The sequence below is a fragment of the Bos mutus genome, chromosome 5 (assembly GCF_027580195.1).
Source record: "Bos mutus isolate GX-2022 chromosome 5, NWIPB_WYAK_1.1, whole genome shotgun sequence".
Lineage (NCBI taxonomy): Eukaryota > Metazoa > Chordata > Mammalia > Artiodactyla > Bovidae > Bos > Bos mutus.
In genome coordinates this window covers 83,952,302-83,973,327 of record NC_091621.1, presented here as the reverse complement: position 1 = coordinate 83,973,327, position 21,026 = coordinate 83,952,302, and the positions used below count along the sequence as shown (strand labels likewise).

Below are 21,026 nucleotides of genomic sequence, written 5' to 3'. Positions count from 1 at the left end.
GAGAGTCTTAAATAAGTTTTTGAAAGTAGATATAAAAAGGAAGCACGCCACCTCCCCTTCCCACTCATCTGGGTAAGCATAAAAGGTTTAGTGACTCTAACTGGACTCGGCCCGTCCAGCTTTCTACCCTGTGGGGCTGTTCTGAGAATCAAAGGAGAGGGAAGGCAAGGAGGGTATTCAGAAGGAATGTGACCTCACCTGGCCCACTGCCCACAGCTCCAGTCCCAGCCTACCCAGGCCACTACTGGTCACAGGCCAGCCGGGCCAGCCAGCAGCGCAGGCCTGTGAGCGCCTGTTTTCCAATACTGTTGCAGGGCCTGACTGTTAATACTTGTGAAATATTTCAAACCTCTATATTTAAACTTGTATAGCAATCCCAATTTCTCCTATTCCTTTTTATTGATTATCAGGGGTTCAGTTCATTTCTCTTCCCTTCATCTACCACCTTCTTCAGATGATAATAATTTATTCTACAGATAATACATTCTTTAAAAAAATTATGAAACACATTTTTAAAACACAGCATTATCCATGTTCTTACTGCCTTTTCATCATCACTCCTGGGTACACTGTATCCTATACCACCTCCCGTATAATTCAGTTCACTCCACCTATGTGAACAGGCCCTTATGTTACAATGCCTTGAGTTCTCCTCTACCCTGGAGAATATATTCATTCTAGGTCCTGCCTTTTACCTGCAGCCTGGACAAAAGCTACTTTACTCTTTCAAGAAAGTCTTCCTTAGCGCCACTGGGTACTTCACAAATAAGCTGATTTCTAATTCTTAAATCACAAGGCTTTCTTAAATAAAAACCATTTTAAAAACCAAAAATATATATGTTATCTGATCTGATACCATCAACAACAAAACTTACTGACTAGCCTGTGTGACAGTTTCTACCTACAAGAAACTCAGAATCTATACAAGTTGAAGGCTTAAAATGATATTTCTGGGGATTTCCCTGGCAGTCCAGAGGTTAAGACTGTGTTTCCAATGCGGTAGGCAGGAGTTGGATCCTCCATGCCACCAAAAAGATTACTTTTTTAAAAAAATATTTCTGAACCATTATTAGTAGGCCAGGATTTTCAACTGTTTAGCATAAATGATCTGGAAGTGTGCATATACAAAATGTTATGGCCTTGCAAAACAAATACCCACGTATTTCATATGTAACCATGGTTTACAGTTTTTCCAAGTTTGTTTACATATTCACTCACATCATAAGCCTATAAAGAAGGCAAGACAAGAATTACCCTCTCCAAGAAACTGGTTCTTAGTGGGAATAAGCAATTTTCTCCAAGCTGTGTAGTTAACAGAGGTAACAGAGCCAAGGTCTGACCCTTGGCTACTTTCCACTTCACCAGAACACTCAGCGGCCAGAGGCTTACAGATTTGCACACTGTGGTCACAGGACAAAAAGCATCTCCTCTTGGCCAACTTAATAGGCCTATAATAGGCCTACATCATGTATCATGGAGAACTCCTAAATTCCTAGGTGAATGCACACTGGACTCTCTTCATTGAGCTGTTGACATGTTAGCACCCCTATTTACACTTATTTTTAAGACACAATAAAGTAAGGAAAAAATAAGCTTTACTAAGTTGTAAGACATAGACTAATGACAATACATGTATATAATCTGTAAATCAATAGACATATAATGAGAGAATACAACCAAATTTTTTTTTACTTACCAGGGTGCACAATGAAACTATTTTGGAGAGCTCTTTAAGCTAACTGGCTCTGACATCAAAAATACAAATAATATAAATGACATAAATCATTAAGAAAAATAGCAAGAGAAGAATAGAGAAAATATATGGAAGAAGCAATCGGTAGAAGAGACTCAAACAGGAGACAAACAGAGGGAAAGACGACAAGCGTGGCCAAAACCAAGAACATGCGAATTCAAACAAGATATCACTTTTGTCCATTGGATTCCCTCAAAACTTGAGTCTTGTAACTCCAACTACTGGCAAGGATACAGGAGATAATAATCCTACATGATGCAAGGATAAAATGGTGAAGAGTTTTTGGAAGTTGGCCTAACCACAAAGAGTAAAGCCATAAACCAATCTGAATGTGACTGTCGAAGGGCTCCAATAGTTGGTCCAACTCCAACTGCAAAAGGAATTTAGGGAGTGACGCACTGTTATCATTTGGGGCTTTCAGATTCACTATGCAGCTCTGTACAATGTGTCAGTTTCTACCACTTTCTTATTTCTTGCATGTAACTCCATGAACTTAATGAAAAATACTACTTCTCATTTATCTTATAATTACACATTTCAATATTTTCAGATACTATTTATGCTGTTTACCAGGGTTTTACCACATTTATCAAAAGCTAAAATACATATACAACCTAACTCAGCAATTTCCATATCTATTTTATAAAAATATTTGCATATGACCATAAAGTTTATGTATAAATATGTTCACAACAATTTTAGAAACTGAGGGGGGAAAAATGGAAAAACACTAATGTCCACACAATTAGGGGTGGGTACAGCTAAATAATTAATGAATACTTTGTAGCTACTGAAAGAATGGTGTTGACTTCTAACTACTAATGTGAAGAGACCGAAGATATTAAATAAAAAGGAAAAGTCAAAGAATCATACACATAGGACAAGTTCATCTTGGTAAAAATAAATAAATGAATATATGCTTGGATAGGTATGCAAAGAAAGGGGAGTAGGACAAACACCAAACTACCAATACACGGAACCTCCTCTGGGAGGTCAAGTATGGGGTGAGAGGGACTCTACACTACTGTATCAAAAGCAACAGTAACATTTTCCTATAAGTCTCCCTGGGAATGCATAGGTTATAGTGCCTACTCTTAAATATTGCCACTAATAATACCAGTTAAATCATATAAGTTAATCCAAAGGTCAAGTTCACAAGTCAGTCAAGCACTTAAAACCACACACTCACAATGCAAATACATATATATGTGAGATTATCTGTCCATCTAGCCATCCACCCACCGACACATATGACCTGGGACACCACTGTGATCACTAATATGGGTACTTGTTCCTCATCGATGAACTCTGCTACAGCTTTTTCACTCAGCAATGGGGAAGAGCAGTCCTGGTGTAAAATATAGATATTTTGCAAATTAATCTAGCACAAGATACCAATAATTGACCTCCTATACTCCAGTTGTATTAATTGTGTGAACCCAGGATGAACAAATGCTTAAAACTCAATTTACTCAAGTGTGCCCATGTTTTAAAAATATTTGGGCCTACATGCAAGCTCTTGAATTGCTTTTCATTTTGAGGTTTATAATTTTATCATATAAATTTGTAGATATTAAAGATGGTAAATACAACTCTGTACCGACATCCTCACCTAAGCCCTTGCAACATCAACTTGTCACAATATACTTTCCTACTGATCCAGAAGTTACTCTCCAAATTCTTCCCAATACAGTGCTCCAAAGTACTACTGCTAATCAATTAGAATTGCTACGCTACTCGAGAATTATTTACTATCTCTGGTAGTCCATTACCTCAATAGTCTGCGATGAACCACATCTCCCAGTATTCAGAGGCTTGTATAGTTCTCTCCCACTTCTGAGTTTGGCCTAGGTTATGTGATTTGCTCTGATCAACAGGACATGAGCAGGCATAAAACAATCATAGGTTTTATTACATAAATGCTTACACCCAGGGGCTTGTCTTTTTGGAATATTCCCTCTTGGAAGCCCAGCTGCCTTGTTATCAAGCAACTCTAGATAGACCACTAAGGCATGAGAGGCCACGAGAAGACATTGGGAAACTCCGGCCACCATCAAGTTCCAGCTGAATGTATCTGTACGAGTAACCTCAATTACAGCACAGGAAACAGAAGAGCAGTCTGGCTGAGCCCAGTCAACCCAAAGAAAGGTGAGAAATTATAAACCATTGCTGTTTTTAGCTACTAAGTTTTAGGATAGTCAGTTATGTAACAACAGATAACTGGAAGACTAATTCTTGTTCCAAACTGTCAGAATTGCTAATAAAAACCCACACAGATTCTCCATCAAATTCTTCAAGAAATACCTTCAAATTTCACCTATCCAATCAGAGTATTTATTATAGGTCTGGAGAAACAAGGGCACTTTTAAACATTCTCACGTACAAGGGGAGAACATAACTTTGTACAAATCTCCTAGAGGGCAATTGGGCAAAATGTTAAGTAATGAACCTTTAAAAAGCTCATGAGTGAGTGAAGTGAAAGGCACTCAATCATGTCCAACTCTTTGGGATCCCATGGACTATACAGTCCATGGAATTCTCCAGGCCAGAATACTGGAGTGGGTAGCCTTTCCCTTTTCCAGGGGATCTTCCCAACCCAGGGATCAAAAACCCAGGTCTCCTGCATTGCAGGCAGATTCTTTACCAGCTGAGCCACAAGGGAAGCCCAAGAACACTAGAGTGGGTAGCCTATCCCTTCTCCAGCAGATCTTCCCAACCCAGGAATCGAACTGGGGTCTCCTGCATTGTAGGTGGATTCTTTACCAACTGAGCTACCAGGGAAGACCCAAAAAGCTCATACCCTATCCCAATAATTCCAAGTCTAGGAAACAAACATGCATATAAGAGTATTACATAGGATTTTTCTCACGGCAAAAAGTTGGAAACAGCTATTTAGTTGCTAAGTCGTGTCCAACTCTTTTGGGAACCCAAGGACTGTAGCCCTCCAGGATCCTCTGTCCATGGGATTCTCCAGGCAAGAATACTGGAATGGGTTGCCATTTCCTTCTCCAGGGGATCTCCCCAACCCAGGAATCAAACCTGCATCTCCTGCATTGGCAGGCAGATTCTTTACCAATGAGCCACCAAGGAAGCCTCACAGCCATCTAAAAATAGGATGATTAAACTATTATATATTCATAAGACAGACTATCTGATTAATAAAAAATCTTTCAATGAATAAATATATAGTAACATGAGGACACACAATATAACTTTAATGAAAACAGCATTCAACGCAGTATTAGCAATAAGACCCAAATCTTTAAAAATATTTATGCATATATACTGAAATATTAATAGAAATTCCCTCTGCATAATGGGACTGGGTGATTTTTATTTTCTCTTTTATACTCTTCAGTTTTTTTCCAAATGTTCTATAATAAAAATACATTACTTCTATAATCAGAAAGAAACACTTAACATTATAAAACAGGTTGGAAAAAAGCACACACACTTAAGATGGATTTGGAATCATTCTCTGACATTTCTTTACTAAATTTTTTTAAATGCCATCATTATTAGATGCATCTATATTCCATGGTAGAACAGATTTTTCAAAGTAAATGTAGTACCACAGATGAATTTTCAAGAGAAAAAAATTGACACTAGGTTTAACATGTTACTTTCCTTGCACCATTGTGCTGTACTATAGAAAATGAGCAAGGAGTAATTCCTTGTTTTTTCTGAAGACTGGGCCATACTGTCCCATTTTACTGAGTTTTAAATTTTAGGTTGAACAACTTTACTATAAACATTTAATAAAATGGGTATTATATGCACTTTTAATCAAATTCGGCAAAAGCCGATGGAATTAACTCAATATGAAGACTAAAGCAATTTTTCATCTCAGAGGCAGATTCTCTTTTGAGAACCATATCTATCCCAAAGAAATAACATGTGTAAAGAATCTTAGTCACTTGGAAGGGATGGAGGGAAAGAATGTGTAGAACATCCATGGGATTCGTGCAGTAAGCAAGTCTGGGTAGCATTACTCAAGCACTGACATTGTGTGGGAATCATGAGTGGCTAGTGATTTCAGAAGAACCAGCGGGAACCCCTGGTGCACTCCAGCAGGGTGGGGTTTTGGCCACAGTGAGACTGTACTGCCACTCGTACTAAATCCAAGTTGGTTTCCTCAGTTCCCCTTGCTCAAGGCAGCCAGGACAGGATTGGTTTCTATGGCTTCATCCTCAGAATTTAACACTTGCTCTCCATTCTCCCAGGTCCAGGCCTGAACTACCCTGTGTGTATCTTCAGCTACTCCCTCTTCAGTGGAAGGCAGAAAGCGGCCTTGCAATCACTGATACGATCACTTCTTAGAAGACTGCAGGTGCTCAAGTTCATGGCCTTCCTGGCCTTTAGCACTGTGCCCTGTATACCAGGGAGGAGCGGTAGTCTCTGATCACACAGACTTTCACACCCAGACTTCCTGCGTGAACCTGGCCTTCCTCTCTTATCGCACGGGTCCTCGGAAGGCTGGCTGATAGTATTATAATCTCAGCTTCAGCTAAGGACAGAGAATGACTGAAGACCAGAGGACCAGTCTTCACTCTAGCGGTGGGCACGGGATACAAGACAGTCAAAGTCCCTAAGATTTTTTATTGGGGAACAGAGAAGAAACCTTATCTTTTGATTTAAACAGCTAAAAGAATGTAATCTGGGGCTGTGAGCAGCTATTTTCCTGGTTAAGTGGAGAAAAGCTTTCTCAAGTGGAAAAAGGTGGGTAAGAAGGGCCTTGAAGGATTCATTTGTGTCACTCCTGGAATTAACATGCGAGAAGAGCTGGCTTTTGCTTATAATAGTTGGCTTTGGGTCACTGACATTTGCAACAGTATGAATCCTAACTAGATGACAAATGAGAAGCAGGAAAATGTCCTGGGATGTTCAGATTTACTTTTCCTACCATCTGTAATAGGTCTTCATTTCAAACATCTCACTGGCTATTATGTGTCGGATGCTGGAAACATGATTATGACACAGTCTCTGCCTCCGAAGAGTTAACAGTCTAGAGAAGCAGTCCCCAAGCTTTTTGGTACCAGACACAGGTTTTGCGGAAGACAGTTTTTCCATGGACTGGGACAGGGCATATGGTTTAGGGATAAGTCGAGCTCAGGTGGGGTTCATGCTCCTGCAAGAATCTAATGCCACCATGGACAGGCAATGGAGCTCGGGTGGTAATGCAAGCAATGGGGAGCACCTGTAAATACAGATGAAGCTTCGCTGGTTGGCCTGCCTCTCACCTCCTGCTGTGCAGCCCTAACAGGGGACCCCTGGTCTAGAAGGATTCTCTTAGGGTTTCTGAAATTACTGGCCACTTCAAAGAATAATTCCCAAGTAGCCAGGAGGCTATTTCTAAGACTTCCCCGAGTGCTTCTGACACGTCGGTGACCTGCACCTCATGAGGCCCACCTTCTACTCCTCTCAGGCCTTTCTAGGATCCACTGAGTTCAGTGGTCTCTAAGCGGACTCTATCTGCTTTACTCATACTCCTCCTGACAGCAGACAGACTTCAGTATTTCCTCTATTCTCCAAATCACAGTAGGCTGAACCATCAACATGTCTAAGTGGAAACAGCATGGTCACTGCCAAGGTCCGTCTCCCAGCAAGCCTCACAGGTCCCCGCGTTATCTTGGCTTCATCCTGGTGCTGGCCACTCAGCTGGGCTTCTGGGCAGATCCTATCTGTATCTTGGAGGAGAATCACATAAGCCACACTTGAGAAACAACTGATTTCCTAATTCATACTGGGACAGACAGACTGTCACATAATGAGAATATTTAAATTTCACAAAAAGCCACATTATAAGGCTTTTGAATAGCATGGAATTAAGATCACTGTCATCATTAAAATTCATCAAGAAATATTTATTGAGGAAGTATTATGAGAAAGGTTTGAGCTGAGGGACAGAAAATACAGCTATAAACAAGCTGCTTTTCCTGAAGGCTACCTACCATGAGTGTATATAGGCAAACAGGTATTAACCAAGCATTGGCTTGATTTTAAAATGTGGTTTTTCAATATACTATTTCTGAAATAAGGATAAAAGGGTTTATTTAATATGGTTATATCTCTCTGTCTCCCCTAAAAAGCTGTTATTATTATTAAATCAGTGGAACTGATGACTACTGGGAGCTTAAAAGAAATACGATGGTTATAGGATTAAGTATTTCATCATAATTCTGTTAAGTGTTAAAAAGAAACATAAGGAGAGAATCTGATGAGGGCAGAACTTTTGTTGGAGGGGCTCCACTAAGTCCCCCCAAAGTCTCATCTAACACAACAGTCAGACTGACCCTTTCAAAGGGCAAAATCAGACCACACTTTTCCTCTGCTCAGACCTGCGACAGCTCCACATCACCCTGTGTTAACAGCCAATTATACCAACCAATGAGGCCCCACACAGCCCTGCCTATCCTTCTCTGATTGCACTGTTTTTTTCTCCCACACCCATTCCTCTACACTCCTCTCCTGATCCTCCACATCTAGCTCTAATTTTTTTTTCTTAGAGCACTTATATATGCTTACATACCATAAAACTTATTTACCAATGTTATATTTTCTTTGTCTGATATTCCCTCCCCCACCATGCCACCCCCGAGAAGAGTAGAGTTTGGCGGGTATATTTTGCTTAATGATGTATCCTATTCACTAAGGCATATAATTATGAGTTCAAAATGTATTGAAGAGAATTGGAAGAAAAAATGTGTTGGTGAATGACTAGGTAACTGGAAGACTGTGCCACTGAGACTGAAATAATAGTTAAAATCATAATCATAGTCAGCTTAGCCTTGATCTCTAGTAGACAGTAGAGGGTAACTTCTGTTGCAGTGTTTCTCCTTTTTTCTAAAATTCCACATCACATCAACGCCACCCCAAGTCTTTCATTGGCTACAACAACACTGTCACTCAGGTTACAGTCCAGTCTCAAGCCCAGATGCTATTAATTCTTCATCTGTCAGGTGACTTTGTGCTGCTCTATTCTGATCACTCTGTGGGGTTTCACAGCTGAGCTTAGGAAGAAGGTTTATTCCTTACGTTAGTGAGAAAGGCCTCTTCCATACTGGACCAATTCCTCACAATGCATCTGCTCAAAGCATCATGCACACGTCATAGCATTTATCAGACTGCGTTTGTGATTATGTTACCACTGTCTCTCCCACTAATTTAACTATAAGCTCCATAAGAGCAAGGTCCATGTCTATTTCATTCACAAAACCTAAAGTGCTCAGCACACAGCGCTTGCGAACTATTTGTTGAATGAGTTACTGGATGAAAGAATATGACAGTGCTGGCTTGGATCTACATATATTATTTGGAGATAAAGCAGCTGAGACAGCACTTTAAGGGTAGAGGGTATGTTTCTTATTCATGAGGGGAAACAGAAAATAATGTTGGGAGTCCTTTGGAAAGGCCAGATTTTAGCCACCTAAAATGTGATGTCCTTTTTGAGGTAAGCAGCTCAAAAAGCAAACCATCATTAACACCTCTACCTAGAGCTCCCCCCAACCACCAACCCCCTTATTCTGGTCAAGGGCCCCAATCATTCTTGTAGCCACTCAGACACAAAGGCCTCTAAGTAACTTTTGACCTCTCTTTCTCTGACAACCTCCCAGCTCACCAAGACTCCCAAGGCCTGTCAACTCCTCCTTAATAACTTTGATCAATAGCCTCCTTCCTTTCCATTCCCACTGCTACCAACTTGCTTCCAGCACTAACTCCCTCCCAGATTATAGCCACAGACCCAGAAAGGGACTCCTCCATTCCACGTTTTGCCCCTCTCTAAGCCATGCTGCCTGCATTAGAATCTCTCTTAATACCTTCACCTTACGCTATTAACGCTATTATGCTATTAACCAAAAAAAAAACCAAAAAACAAAACAAACAAACAAAAACAACCTATCTGCAGTGGCTTGCCTAGAAATGAAAATCTCAGCCTTACATTCAAAGACCAGACACAACATTGCTGCAAACAGAATTCTTAGTCTGACTTCCCATTATCCTAGCATTTTTTCTAATCACCTACCAGCAGGGCAGTTATCACTATTCATCACTATTTAACCCCTCAAAACCTAATGACCAGTATTTTTTAAATAGAATCTCGGAATTTGGTCATTTCTTTCCATCCACTCGAGAGTGCTAGTGCTGGGCACTATCCTAGGTATTTGGTATACATGTGAATTTCAGCCATGCCCTGAAGGCCTAACTCACTCCTGCCTCCTCAAGCCCTTCCCCTTCAACCTGGCCCTATGTTTCTTCTTCTTTCTCTGACTTCTTAGGATGCCATTTGAGTGACAACCAGCATCACTTTTATATGAACTCCAATTTGCTCATACATAGCTATACATGTCACTTTTCCCCATTTAACCCCAACTTATACATATCTCTATAGAAAGGTGAAAAGGTCCCAGGAGAGAGTATTTGCCCACAAGCGCTGAGAAACCCCTTGTCTTTGTAGGACAGACAGCGGTACCTAAACAGGGATGTTGACATCCCACCAGTTTCGGTGGCCTCTGATTCCTTGACTCTTCCAACCAATTCTTACCCTACTCCCCTTTCCTTCCTCCTTCCTAAACTACACCAGCTTTGACAATCAGAAACACAAACCAAGAAAGAGGTCCATCCACATAAGGGGGAAATCACTTGAGAAATCCAAAAGGGGTTCTCTAAATGCAGTCACTTACACTGTGGGGACTCCTCTGGTCCTACCCCAACTAACTCCTCTGGAGGCTGGAGGCCAGCAGTATCAGCACAGACACCACTTACCAGGGGCTCACCAGATGCTGGCATTAAGCTATAGGCAGGCACTACAAGAAGACACTGAGCAGGCCTGGTCCTGAGCAATGTTCCTGGGACTAAAAAGGACCATGAGATTCCATGATAAAATTCACACTATTTGAAGTCCTGTTATCCCACCCTCGAAACCCCTAAATACACTTAATCACTGAAACATTTATGGGAAAATTTCATAATCTGTCACAAAACACTCTGCTTTTCCTTTATGAGGATGCTGTTTTAAAATCACATGTTTGCTCCATTTTTTTTAAAAACAACCCAACTGCACTGGGTCTTCATGGCTGTGCAGGCTTTCTCTAGTTGTGGTGAGTAGGAGGTACTCTCTAGTTGCTGTGTGCGGGCTTCTCAGTGCAGTGGCTTCTCCTGTTGGGGAGCACAGGCTCTAGGTGCACAGGCTTAGTTGCCCCAAGGCATGTCAAATCTTCCCAGACCAGAGATCGAACCTGCATGTGTCCTTTCATTGACAGAAGGGTTCTTAACCACTGGACCACCAGGGAAATCTCATTTTTTGTTTCCTAGTAAGACTGTATGCTCCAGGAAAGCCTCAGCTGAGTCACCAAATACCTAGAATAGTGCCCAACACCAACACTCTCGAGTGGATGTAAAGAAATGACCAAATTCTGAGATTCTATTAAAAAAAATACTGATCAATAGGTTTTGAGGAGTTAAACAAGCTTTCATGTGCCTACTAACCTACCTACTAACCTAGGGGGTTTCCCAGGTGGCTCAGTGGAATCTGCCTGCCCACATAGGAGATGCAGGTTTGATCCCTGAGTCAGGAAGATCCTCTGGAGAAGGAAATGGCAACCCACTCCAGTATTCTTGCCTGGAAAATCCCATGGGCAAAGGAGACTGGTGCGCTACAGTCTATAGAATCGCAAAGAGTTGGACATAACTGAGTGAGTGAGCACACACATACTAACCTATCCACTGTACTTGTTTCTTTGAAATGATCTCTATTTCCAAGCAACCTATTAATGGAGGGACACATACCATAGGATCTGTTTATACTGCTCTGTATTTTTAGGTCTAGAAGCGACTTAGCCCAGAGACCTTAATTTGAATGATAGTGACTAATATTGAAGCTATAAGACCTACAACAGGCCTTTAACTTCTTTAAGCTTCAGTTTCATCATGAAAAAGGGTGCAAGGGGAGGAGGGGAGAGGAAGGTAAAAAAAGGCTACTGTGAGTATTAAATTCATCGAATGCTGTGTTGAAGTGCCTCACACTAGGAGTCCGGGGGCCCCACACCATCTCCCTTTAATACTCCACATGCTTTTCTCTACACCACAGTTGAAGGTTGAAACCACAGTTCATTGTTATGCTGTACCTAACGAATTAGCATAAAGTGTTTCATACACAGAAGGATTATTCATTCCAAATACTGTTAGGGATATGGAGAAGATGTACAATGTCCATGAATTGTCCTGAAACATGATGTTGCTACACCCAATTCTAATATTATAGTAGAACCATACCAAACAATTTTAAATATCAAATGCACTGCAATATATTCTCACATTCTCACGGCAGCTATGCTCCCTGTCTTCACTCATAGTTTCAGTTGTGATACTCTATGAAGAAACAGATTTTCTTCTCACTTGAAACTTTAAATGGTTATTTCATACTAGAATTCCCCTCACTGCAGATTAGTTTGAAATTCTAAGCATACATTAGATCCAACTATAGCAGATACTGAAATGAAACTTCATTAGTCAAAAAAAAAAAAAAAAAAATCAAACACTGCTCTATTTGCATATCTAAGTTCGATTTTCAGAACTTTAAATTTAAAATTAAGGGAAAAGGCAATATGAAAATATAACCTCACAACATTTACATACTACTTTATGACCCTGCAAAGACATTTTTTGATCCCCAAACCTGTCACATAAGGCAATGACCTCTAGATAATTAGAACAAAGTTGCTCACTATTCAGAGAGCATTGTTTTAAGATTTACTTAGCACTTTAAATTAACCATCTTAAAGCTTTGAAGCACAAAGTAACAGTCAATGACACATACATTTTAAGCTACCATGACCTGTCATTACAGAGTCATTAAGTAATATTTTCAAGGAGTAAGCAGAAAGCTTTATAACCTTCAAATATATGACTATCTTCTGCACTTTGAGCTGAGTTATTTGAATATTTAAAGCTATACTTCATAAATTATAAAAATCACTGGCAACTTTCAGCATTCTTCCCCAAAAATAAAAAACATGAATTAATTGTTAAAAAGCAATATGGAAACAATAATCAAATTCAGACTCTGTGTATATGTATTTACACACACACACAATAAAATAATTTAGAGGCTGGGTAGCTTAAGGCAAACTTTCTTCATTAAAAACATAAACCTAAATATTTATTGTTACAGTAAAGAATTAATTTTCAAATTTTAACATTTTTCTGGCCAAAGTGACTTAAAGTAAAATACCTTCTCTTTATATTCTGTTTCCTGAAACATGAATTGTTCCTGAAACATGAATTGGTTCATGAAAGAACCAATTTCAAAAACTGTATAAAGTAAACTGATTATCCAGCTCAAATCTATACAACTCTTAACTGTGATCTGCCCCTCTGTTGACATTAGTGAACGCTGTCAACTGTACACACACAACTCTCCCACTGTGGCAACAGAAAGAGACCCAGAGCTTTGGCTCTACTTAGACTTATCTGCGGTTATCTACACACAGCTTAAAGACCGAGATTAAATAGTTAAGCAGGATCTGAAAGCTAAGTAACTTTCCACATTTCCCATACTATCTCTTCTTTGGCACTCTGAGTGCATTATTCTGTAGAATATTGTAAATTCCCAGAACCATATAAAATTCAAAGAAATCTGAAAGTTGGCTGGAACAGAGAAGCTGCCTTTTGCAGCCCGCCTAATTTAAAGATGTGAAGACTGAGCTCCACTGTCTTAGAGGGTCAAGGCCACAGTCGTGCCTTCCTTCTGCTCTTCTTACTGCCCACAGGAATGCGGGTGTTGACACTAAAATATCGATACAATCCAAAGATAAATTCTTCCTGGCCATTTGCCGTTTTGAACCACCACCACCATTTGTTCTGAAGGGAATTGGAGAGTTGAATGTACTTCACGTGGGAACTAAAGTAGAAACAACTCCAGGTCTTGGTCTCCCTTCTTGCTCTGGGAGCCTCCCAGGAACACAGGATTAGGAATAACAAGATGATCAATGGGTCTTTTATCTGCCTTTCATCTTCTCTGTCCCATGTGAACAAAACCCACCCTGCTCACTCCATCACCTCTTTTTATTATAATCTGGTCAATAACCTCCTTTCTTCATCTAACATAGAACCCACAGTGAAAAATATATCCACCAACAGCCATCACTTTCCTACGGCAAACTCCTATCCTTTCTCCTACTCTGAACATTCTAAATATAGTTCACATCCCGGCTGTTTCTCATCTTGCTGTCTTTGCAGACTCCTAAGTTCCAAAGGCATGTTTCTGCTGTTTTATTATGTGGTGTGACAAGGAAAAGAGTTCTTCTGACAACAACCACAATTAAAACGAGATTCAGACATGGTAACATATGTGAGAGTGCTCTGCAAACTGTGAAATTTCAGATACAAGCAGTGCCCCCAGTACACAATAATCAAGCACCCCTAGTTGCTCATAACAACACAAGAAGGTAAAAGGTTCTGAGGAAATGACAGCCCACACTAGAGATTTATCTGACCTTAAAAGAAATTAGTCTTCTGATACAACCCAGAAAGGAAAAACAGTAGCACCTAATGTTCAGCAAATCATGTATTTCTCAATGGTTGTTTTAAACTTCTACTTAAAAGAAGTTTAGAGGTTTAATGAATGCATATTTCTAAAACGTGCTCAACTTTAGAACAAATTACCTTCATAAAGTAAATTCTTTATTGCTACCTTTGGACACAACGATTGGCTGTCTCCCAATACCACATGATGAAAACCCGCTAGCTTAAAAATGCACGTAGAATTAAAGTCAAATTATTACAGCTTTCTGAATGCAGTCCTTACGTGCCTGAGAAACTTAGGCATGACACAAGTAAGATTCTAATTTGTTTATGTCAACATAAAAGAAACTCTAATCAAAAGGGCTAGTGAAACAAAAGAAAACTCGGTCTTTTCTAACAGCTTAGTTCTAAATTAAAACATACATATTCGGCCTGCACAGAGTAACATTTTGCACTGCCAAATAAACATTCATCTAAGGATGTACACATTCACCAAAATTTAAATAATATTGAGAACTACAGTGTTACTCCTATTCTATAAGATCAGCAAGGCTTAATGTACAGCAGTTAAGATTATACTGGATACAAATAAACGAACTCCATCCAAAAAAAGCTGTCTTCGGAAATATCAATACTTTGTCCAAAAAAAAAAAAGAATCCCTTTCATGACAATACAAACTCACTTTAATTCAGGATGAAAAAGAACTCTAAAGAAAACAGTTGGTGACTCTGCACTTTACTCATGCCTTTGTTTTTTAGGCCATCTAATGATGCACAGCACAATCTCCAAATAAAAGATGCAAATCAAACATATCCAGGGAAGGACCACATCATGAAACCGTACTCCATTCCTATATCTTCATTCTGCTTTCTCCATTTCTACATCCAAAACAAGCAAGCACAGCTAGTATCTGTATGTTTCCCTTAATATTTTATAAAAAATCATTCTAAAAAAATGTTTAAGCCATGTAGATAATTATAATTTCATGAGGTATGGCATCATCTTTAAAATGGCACTCAGTAAAGTGCCTTATTGGGCTGGATGAAGCAGAGGTACCTTAAGCTAGCCATCTGTTATTATTAATAAGCCAATGACATCTCAACCAAATCTCATAGTTAAGCATTCTCCTTCAAGCCTCAGTTCCTTAAAATGAAACAAAAAATTTTAAAACAAGCTCTTAAGTAAACAGTTTCTAATTTAAAATGAAGATAAAACCACCTTTATGTTCTCGAGGGATAAAAAAAAAAATCTTCCTACATAATGTTTGACCTCAAACTGGTGTATCCATCTCCAAGCACTGTCAAGTTAACAGTTAAGAGAAATTATTTCAATATTCTACAAAATTAATTTAAAGATTAGGACTGGTCAATTGTCCTTAAGTGCTACTGAAAGCCTTTTATTCAAACACAAATGCCAGTAAAACATTTAGATATGAAACTTTGAAACTTAGCTCTATTTACATAAACTGAAGCAAATTACAAACAATGCTCCCACAGATGTTTGTGAAATATTCCGTATTTATTTGTTTTTACTTTCAGCCCTGTCACTATCCATCAAACTGTAACCTAGCTTTACATCACTTTCACTACTTATTAATAGCTCTGGTCAAAATACACATGAACAGAATTCACTTTAAAAGAAAAAAGGTAACATGCTAAAGACAAACTACTACAATCACTCAAGAATATATACAGAAGCCCCAAAACGTAACGGTGGCCATAAATGATCTAACTGCTAAATCAATGAATGCCCAGACAAATAACATAAGAAAATTGAGTGTTGTCTTTTACCTCAAATTCCAACACTCATAATGCATAAAATCAATAAAATACGATAAACCTTAAGAAATCATGATTGTACCTCGACATACAACCAAAGGTTAATCACAACATCTGAATTACCAAGGGAAAAAAATCATAATTAAAAAGACTCACTTTATATAGTATCTTGCACCTTCAAAAGTATATGCTTCTTCCCAGCCAGTGGGCAAATCTAAAAAACATGTATTTCACAATCAGTATTACTTCAACAGAACAGCATAGTAAGTTTCAAACCATTTTTAATTATTTCTTTTCACGATCAATGATTTTCATTTATTAAGTTTCTAATCCCACCCCCAAAAAAGCATTAGACTGGTAGTAAAATTCATAGTAGATACAACATCATTTTGGGGGAATGGCAATTCATATGTAATGCCACCAGAAAACTATCAACCACATTAGAGATTATCTGACAGAATTATACACTTTGATGAGAGTGGAGAGGAAAAGAAGCCAAGGGATGGCTTCTAATCCCAAGTAAATACCCATGAACAGCAGGCCAAAATACCTCCCAAAATCAAAGAAAAAGACTGCATAAAAGGTAACACCCACTTCTTCCTAAGGATGTTGAGTCTATTTAAGACCACACCTTTCAGCTACATAAGTGAATCCATCCGGGAAGTGTCACTGATGAGAGAGAACTTCCTAAGTATTTAATTAAGGGGAATGAAATCTGACATCACATGCTTTATACATGTGTGTTTCTACAGACCTGGCTTGCAGAGATGTGAAGTTTCAAGTCATAAACCTGGCAAGAATGCTGGTGAATGATGGTAACATTCTGTGCTTGCCAATTACTTACAAACGACCAGTGGCTTGGATTTAATCATGATACCGCTCTGAAATAAAAAACCACTGATGTGTGTGCAAAATCAAAGCAAAATAAACCAAACCAGGAAAAAAAAAAAAAAAAAATCAAGATCATCTCTCAAAAATCAAATTAACCTAAAATCACAGAATAAAATTTTTCTGACGTGTGAATGTTATCAAACCTGGAGAGTTAATACGATAAAAATATGTATTTCACATAGCCAAAATAATCATGGACCTATTCCACGACACGATGAGGCTACATAACCTAAACATCACATTGTCTCTTGTGACACAAACCTGTTACTATCCATAAGGCAAAGAGGCCATTGAAGTTGACTGTATGTATGACAAACACCAAAATGTACATTTCAGTCAAAGAGGACACTGAGGAGTTAAGAAATATGACGATGAATTAGTCAGAAATGCCTTAAAAATGGAACCTCATCATGCTTGCTACACCAGCTTTCTCTTTCCTCCTCCACCTTTTTGCAAATTTGGGGATATTAGTCACTGTGCTGAACTCCAGCATGTAATACAGGAGACAGGCTTGTTCAATAACCTGGCAACTTTAAGAGAGAACCTCGGAGTTATAGAGGAAATATCCCGGAAGACTAGCTCTACAGAGCTTTTCTGAAGCCGGCCTCACCTTCCACCCAAACTGTTCTCAAGCCTTTCCAATCACCAGTAACAGAAGCAGGCCAGGAAGAGAACACATGTTACGTTTCAAAGGCAAACAAGTTTCAAGAATGTACACAAAGACTGACAAAAGAAAGCCAGAGCAGCACTGAAGCTCCAATCTTCTCTTCTCCAGCTCAGCTCACAGGCAGCCTTCAAACCAGCTACCCAAGGCACCGAGCTGGTTCCCCGGCGACCCTCTCCAATCGGGGACCCAGGCCCGCACGCGGGACGCCCCTACCCCCACCCCCAGCACGCCCACCGGCTCCAGGCAGCGTGTGCGACCTCGGTGCTGCCGCCGGGGACTTTGAATCGGGCTGGCGGGCAACTGCAGCTGCAAATGCCTCCTCCGGCCCCGGCTGCATGAGGCAAAGAGCCCAGATTTCCCCAGCCTCTCCGGCGCGGGGAACGATCGGAGAACCCCCGAACTCCTCACCTCCTCCATCAGCCACCTTACCCTCAAGTCCCACCTCAGAGGAGGAAGCCGCCCGGGAGGTTGTGGATACGTTCTCCGGGCGGACCGGAGGCAGGATCCCGGGGCTGTACGATGGGAGAGGGAAAGGACTTCCTAAAAGGTGGCAAGGGGGCCGGGGGGCGGCAGGAGGACTCAGGAGTGGCCGCGGGGGGAGCAACTCAGGGTCCCAGCTTTCCCGGGAGAGGGGAGTGGGCCACCCTACGAGGGTGGGGGGCGGAAGGTGAGCAGTTTAGGATGGGACAGAGGGCGCCACGGGCTGGCGGCGATCCGAGGCGGAGGATAGGGGCGTCCGGAGACTCGAGGGAAGTCCCCCGGCGGGCACCCCCCTCCCCGGTTCCCTCTACCTGCGGCCGCCCCCGCCGGCCTCCGCCCCACCTCGCCGCCTCCCGGGAGACGGCGGCTCGGGGCAGGTAGCGAGGCAGGGAAGCGGGCGACCCGGGCTCTGCCGCCTCCTCCCGGCGGAGCCCAACTCCTCTCGGGCCCGGCCGGGCTCGGCGTTACCTGTGCTCTGCCGCCGGTGCCCGGTGACCACGGCCTCGCCGGTGACGGGGTGCAGCCAGGTGGTGCTCTTCGCCTCCTCGCTGCAGGGGTGGGGAGAGAAGAAGCCGAGACGGGGCGTGAGTGGGGGCGCCGTGGGGAGCCGAGGGGGCCGGAGCGGCACCGACCCGCCGCGCTGTCCCGCGGTCGCCAGCCTCCCGCCCCCCTCCGGGCCCCCCGCGCCGGCCCCGGTCCTTTACTTGATGAAGAAGACGCGGCCGCCCCTGGTGATCCCGTAAGTCCACGAGCGGGGCAGGGAGCAGATCCACTCCAGGTTCAGATCCGCCGCCATGTCTGATCCCCAGCCGCCGCCGCCGCCTTGTCCTGCTGCCGCCGCGGCTGCCGAGGGAGGAGGGAGCGAGCCAGCGAACGAGCAGAGCGAGCGCGGCCGGAGCGCGCCTCCCCGGCCCGGCGCGCCCCCGCGCGCGCCCTACCCCCTCGGGCGGCGCCCGCCCCGCCGCCCGGGCTGGGTCGGGCCCGCGCCGCCGCCCCTCCGCATCCTCCGCGGCCGCCGGCCGGCCGCCCCGCCGCGCGCTCGGGGGATGGGCGAGCGGCGCCGCGCCCCGCGGCCAGACCCCTCCCTCCCGCGCCTCCCCACCGCCCCCGCCGCCCGAGCGAAGGTTCCGGGATCGATTGGAAAAAAAAAAAAAAAAAGCGTCCTGCCCCCCGGGCTTTGCCTAAGGCTTCCCAGCCCCAAGCGCGATTCAAAGAGAGCGTAATCTGAACACCCCTGGTTGCTCTCTCTCTAAAACAACAGAAACACAGCATCTGAGCTTTGTTTTATAAGAGCTATTGGGTATCTAAGATTTTTCCCCCCAAAAGAAAAATATATATACATATGTGTGTGTATGTGTGTGTGTGTGTGTGTATATATATATATATATCGCCTTAAAAAGGAAGGCCGTTTTCATTCAAGCACACGGAAGGTTTTTCCTGTTTGTGTTTTGTGTGCCAGATAGCAACGGTTTGACAAGTTGCCACAGACCTACAAATAAGAGTGAATTCAGACTCGACACAACAAGTTTGCCTCTTCCTGGACCACTTAAATCTTTTAACATTTTGTAAAATACAAACTTGTCTTTTTCTCTTACTTTTTTAAAACTTCAGTTATTTACCAACCTGAATTTCTACTTTCTTATATCTCCTATAAATTATAATATTAGCTAACTGTACAGAGCCTTTGAAACCGTGTACGTTTTTGAAGTCCCTACAACAGTCCTGTGGATAGTACTATAATCCCCATTTTACAGATGGGAAAAATAAAGTTTGAAGAAACTTGCCCAAGCGTCCCCATGGACTGCAGCCCACCAGGCTTCTCTGTCCATGGAATTCTCCAGGCAAGAATACTGGAGTGGATTGCCATTTCCTACTCTAGGGGATCTTTCCGACCCGGGGATCAAACTGAAGTCTCCTGCATTGGCAGGTGGATTCTTTACACTGCACCACATGGGTAGCCCTCAAGGTCATAGTACTAAGTGACAAAGCCTGTATTTTAAGTGACTGTAAAATTTCAAAAGTCTATTTGTATAATCACATTGCTATACTTATTTTAAGTCCCACCTTTCCTCTGCCCTCCCACCCTTTTTTGTTGTTTTGCTTTGTTTTTAAACAGAGAATGGCAGATTTCGTTGCAACTAAGATCTCCCTTAAGGCCAGCTAAGAGCTCTGGCCTCCTCTTATTGTCTCTGATGCTCAGCCACACTTGGAATTGCTTCTGTGTCTTTGCAGCAAGATGACTCATGCCAACAGGAGTACACAGCTCAATAATAATAGTACTACTTGGTATTCTCATAGCACCTTTTTCTGACCAGTTTGGGGGACCTCTGAAGAATTATCTTACTCATATTCTCAAATGCTCAAAGAGGCAAATCTTTTTCAACAGTTACAGAAACTAAGTCAGGAAAAGGGTAAATGACCTTGGCCGAAGCAAGATCCAGCCACTAAGATGGAGCCTGGATGAGAATGCAGTTTCATTGGACTTTTATCTCTCATCCTCTAATTCCCCAAGGCCATTCTGTCTTTGGTGAAAAGGAGTCTGCAATTACTGCTATAATTTTCCTGTCCATCTGCATACACAGGGGAAAAAAATAACATCACTTTAATGTTTCTCTCTTTTCGGTTCCTTTGCATTCTCCTCTTTCATTTCATTACTTCTTGACATCTTATCTCCTGCCCAGTCTCTGGAAAAATGAGGTGTTTTTTTTTTTTTTTTTTTTTAATCAATGAATAACTAGCAGGAAATGTTCCACATTACCATCAGTGGTCACAGGATGTAACATAGCAAGAAAATCAAGAGGTATTGACTTTATATCGTGCTATCATTATATACTGAAAAATCTAAAGTAAGTCTTTAATATCATAATAATAACTTTAGAAATCTAGTACCTGTTAGTACAGTAGTATCATTTGACTTTTTGACTTCATACTGCT

At 41.6% G+C, this 21,026-nt stretch overlaps 1 protein-coding gene across 2 annotated transcripts in view; it reads right to left on the bottom strand.

Annotated features, from left to right (window-relative positions):
• Positions 1-19,118, bottom strand: part of PLEKHA5 (pleckstrin homology domain containing A5) — a 262,209-nt gene extending 243,091 nt beyond the window's left edge. Inside the window, exons 1-3 of one of the 2 annotated variants that reach the window (XM_070371158.1) lie at positions 18,797-19,118; positions 18,561-18,640; positions 16,211-16,268 (exon numbers count right to left, since the gene is read on the bottom strand). In XM_070371158.1, coding sequence (XP_070227259.1) covers positions 16,211-16,268; positions 18,561-18,640; positions 18,797-18,888 — 230 coding nt within the window. In that variant the 5' untranslated portion in view covers positions 18,889-19,118. The remainder of the gene's footprint in view (positions 1-16,210; positions 16,269-18,560; positions 18,641-18,796) is intronic. The other variant, XM_070371156.1, reaches the window with a different exon arrangement.
• Between the last annotated feature and the right edge of the window lie 1,908 nt (positions 19,119-21,026).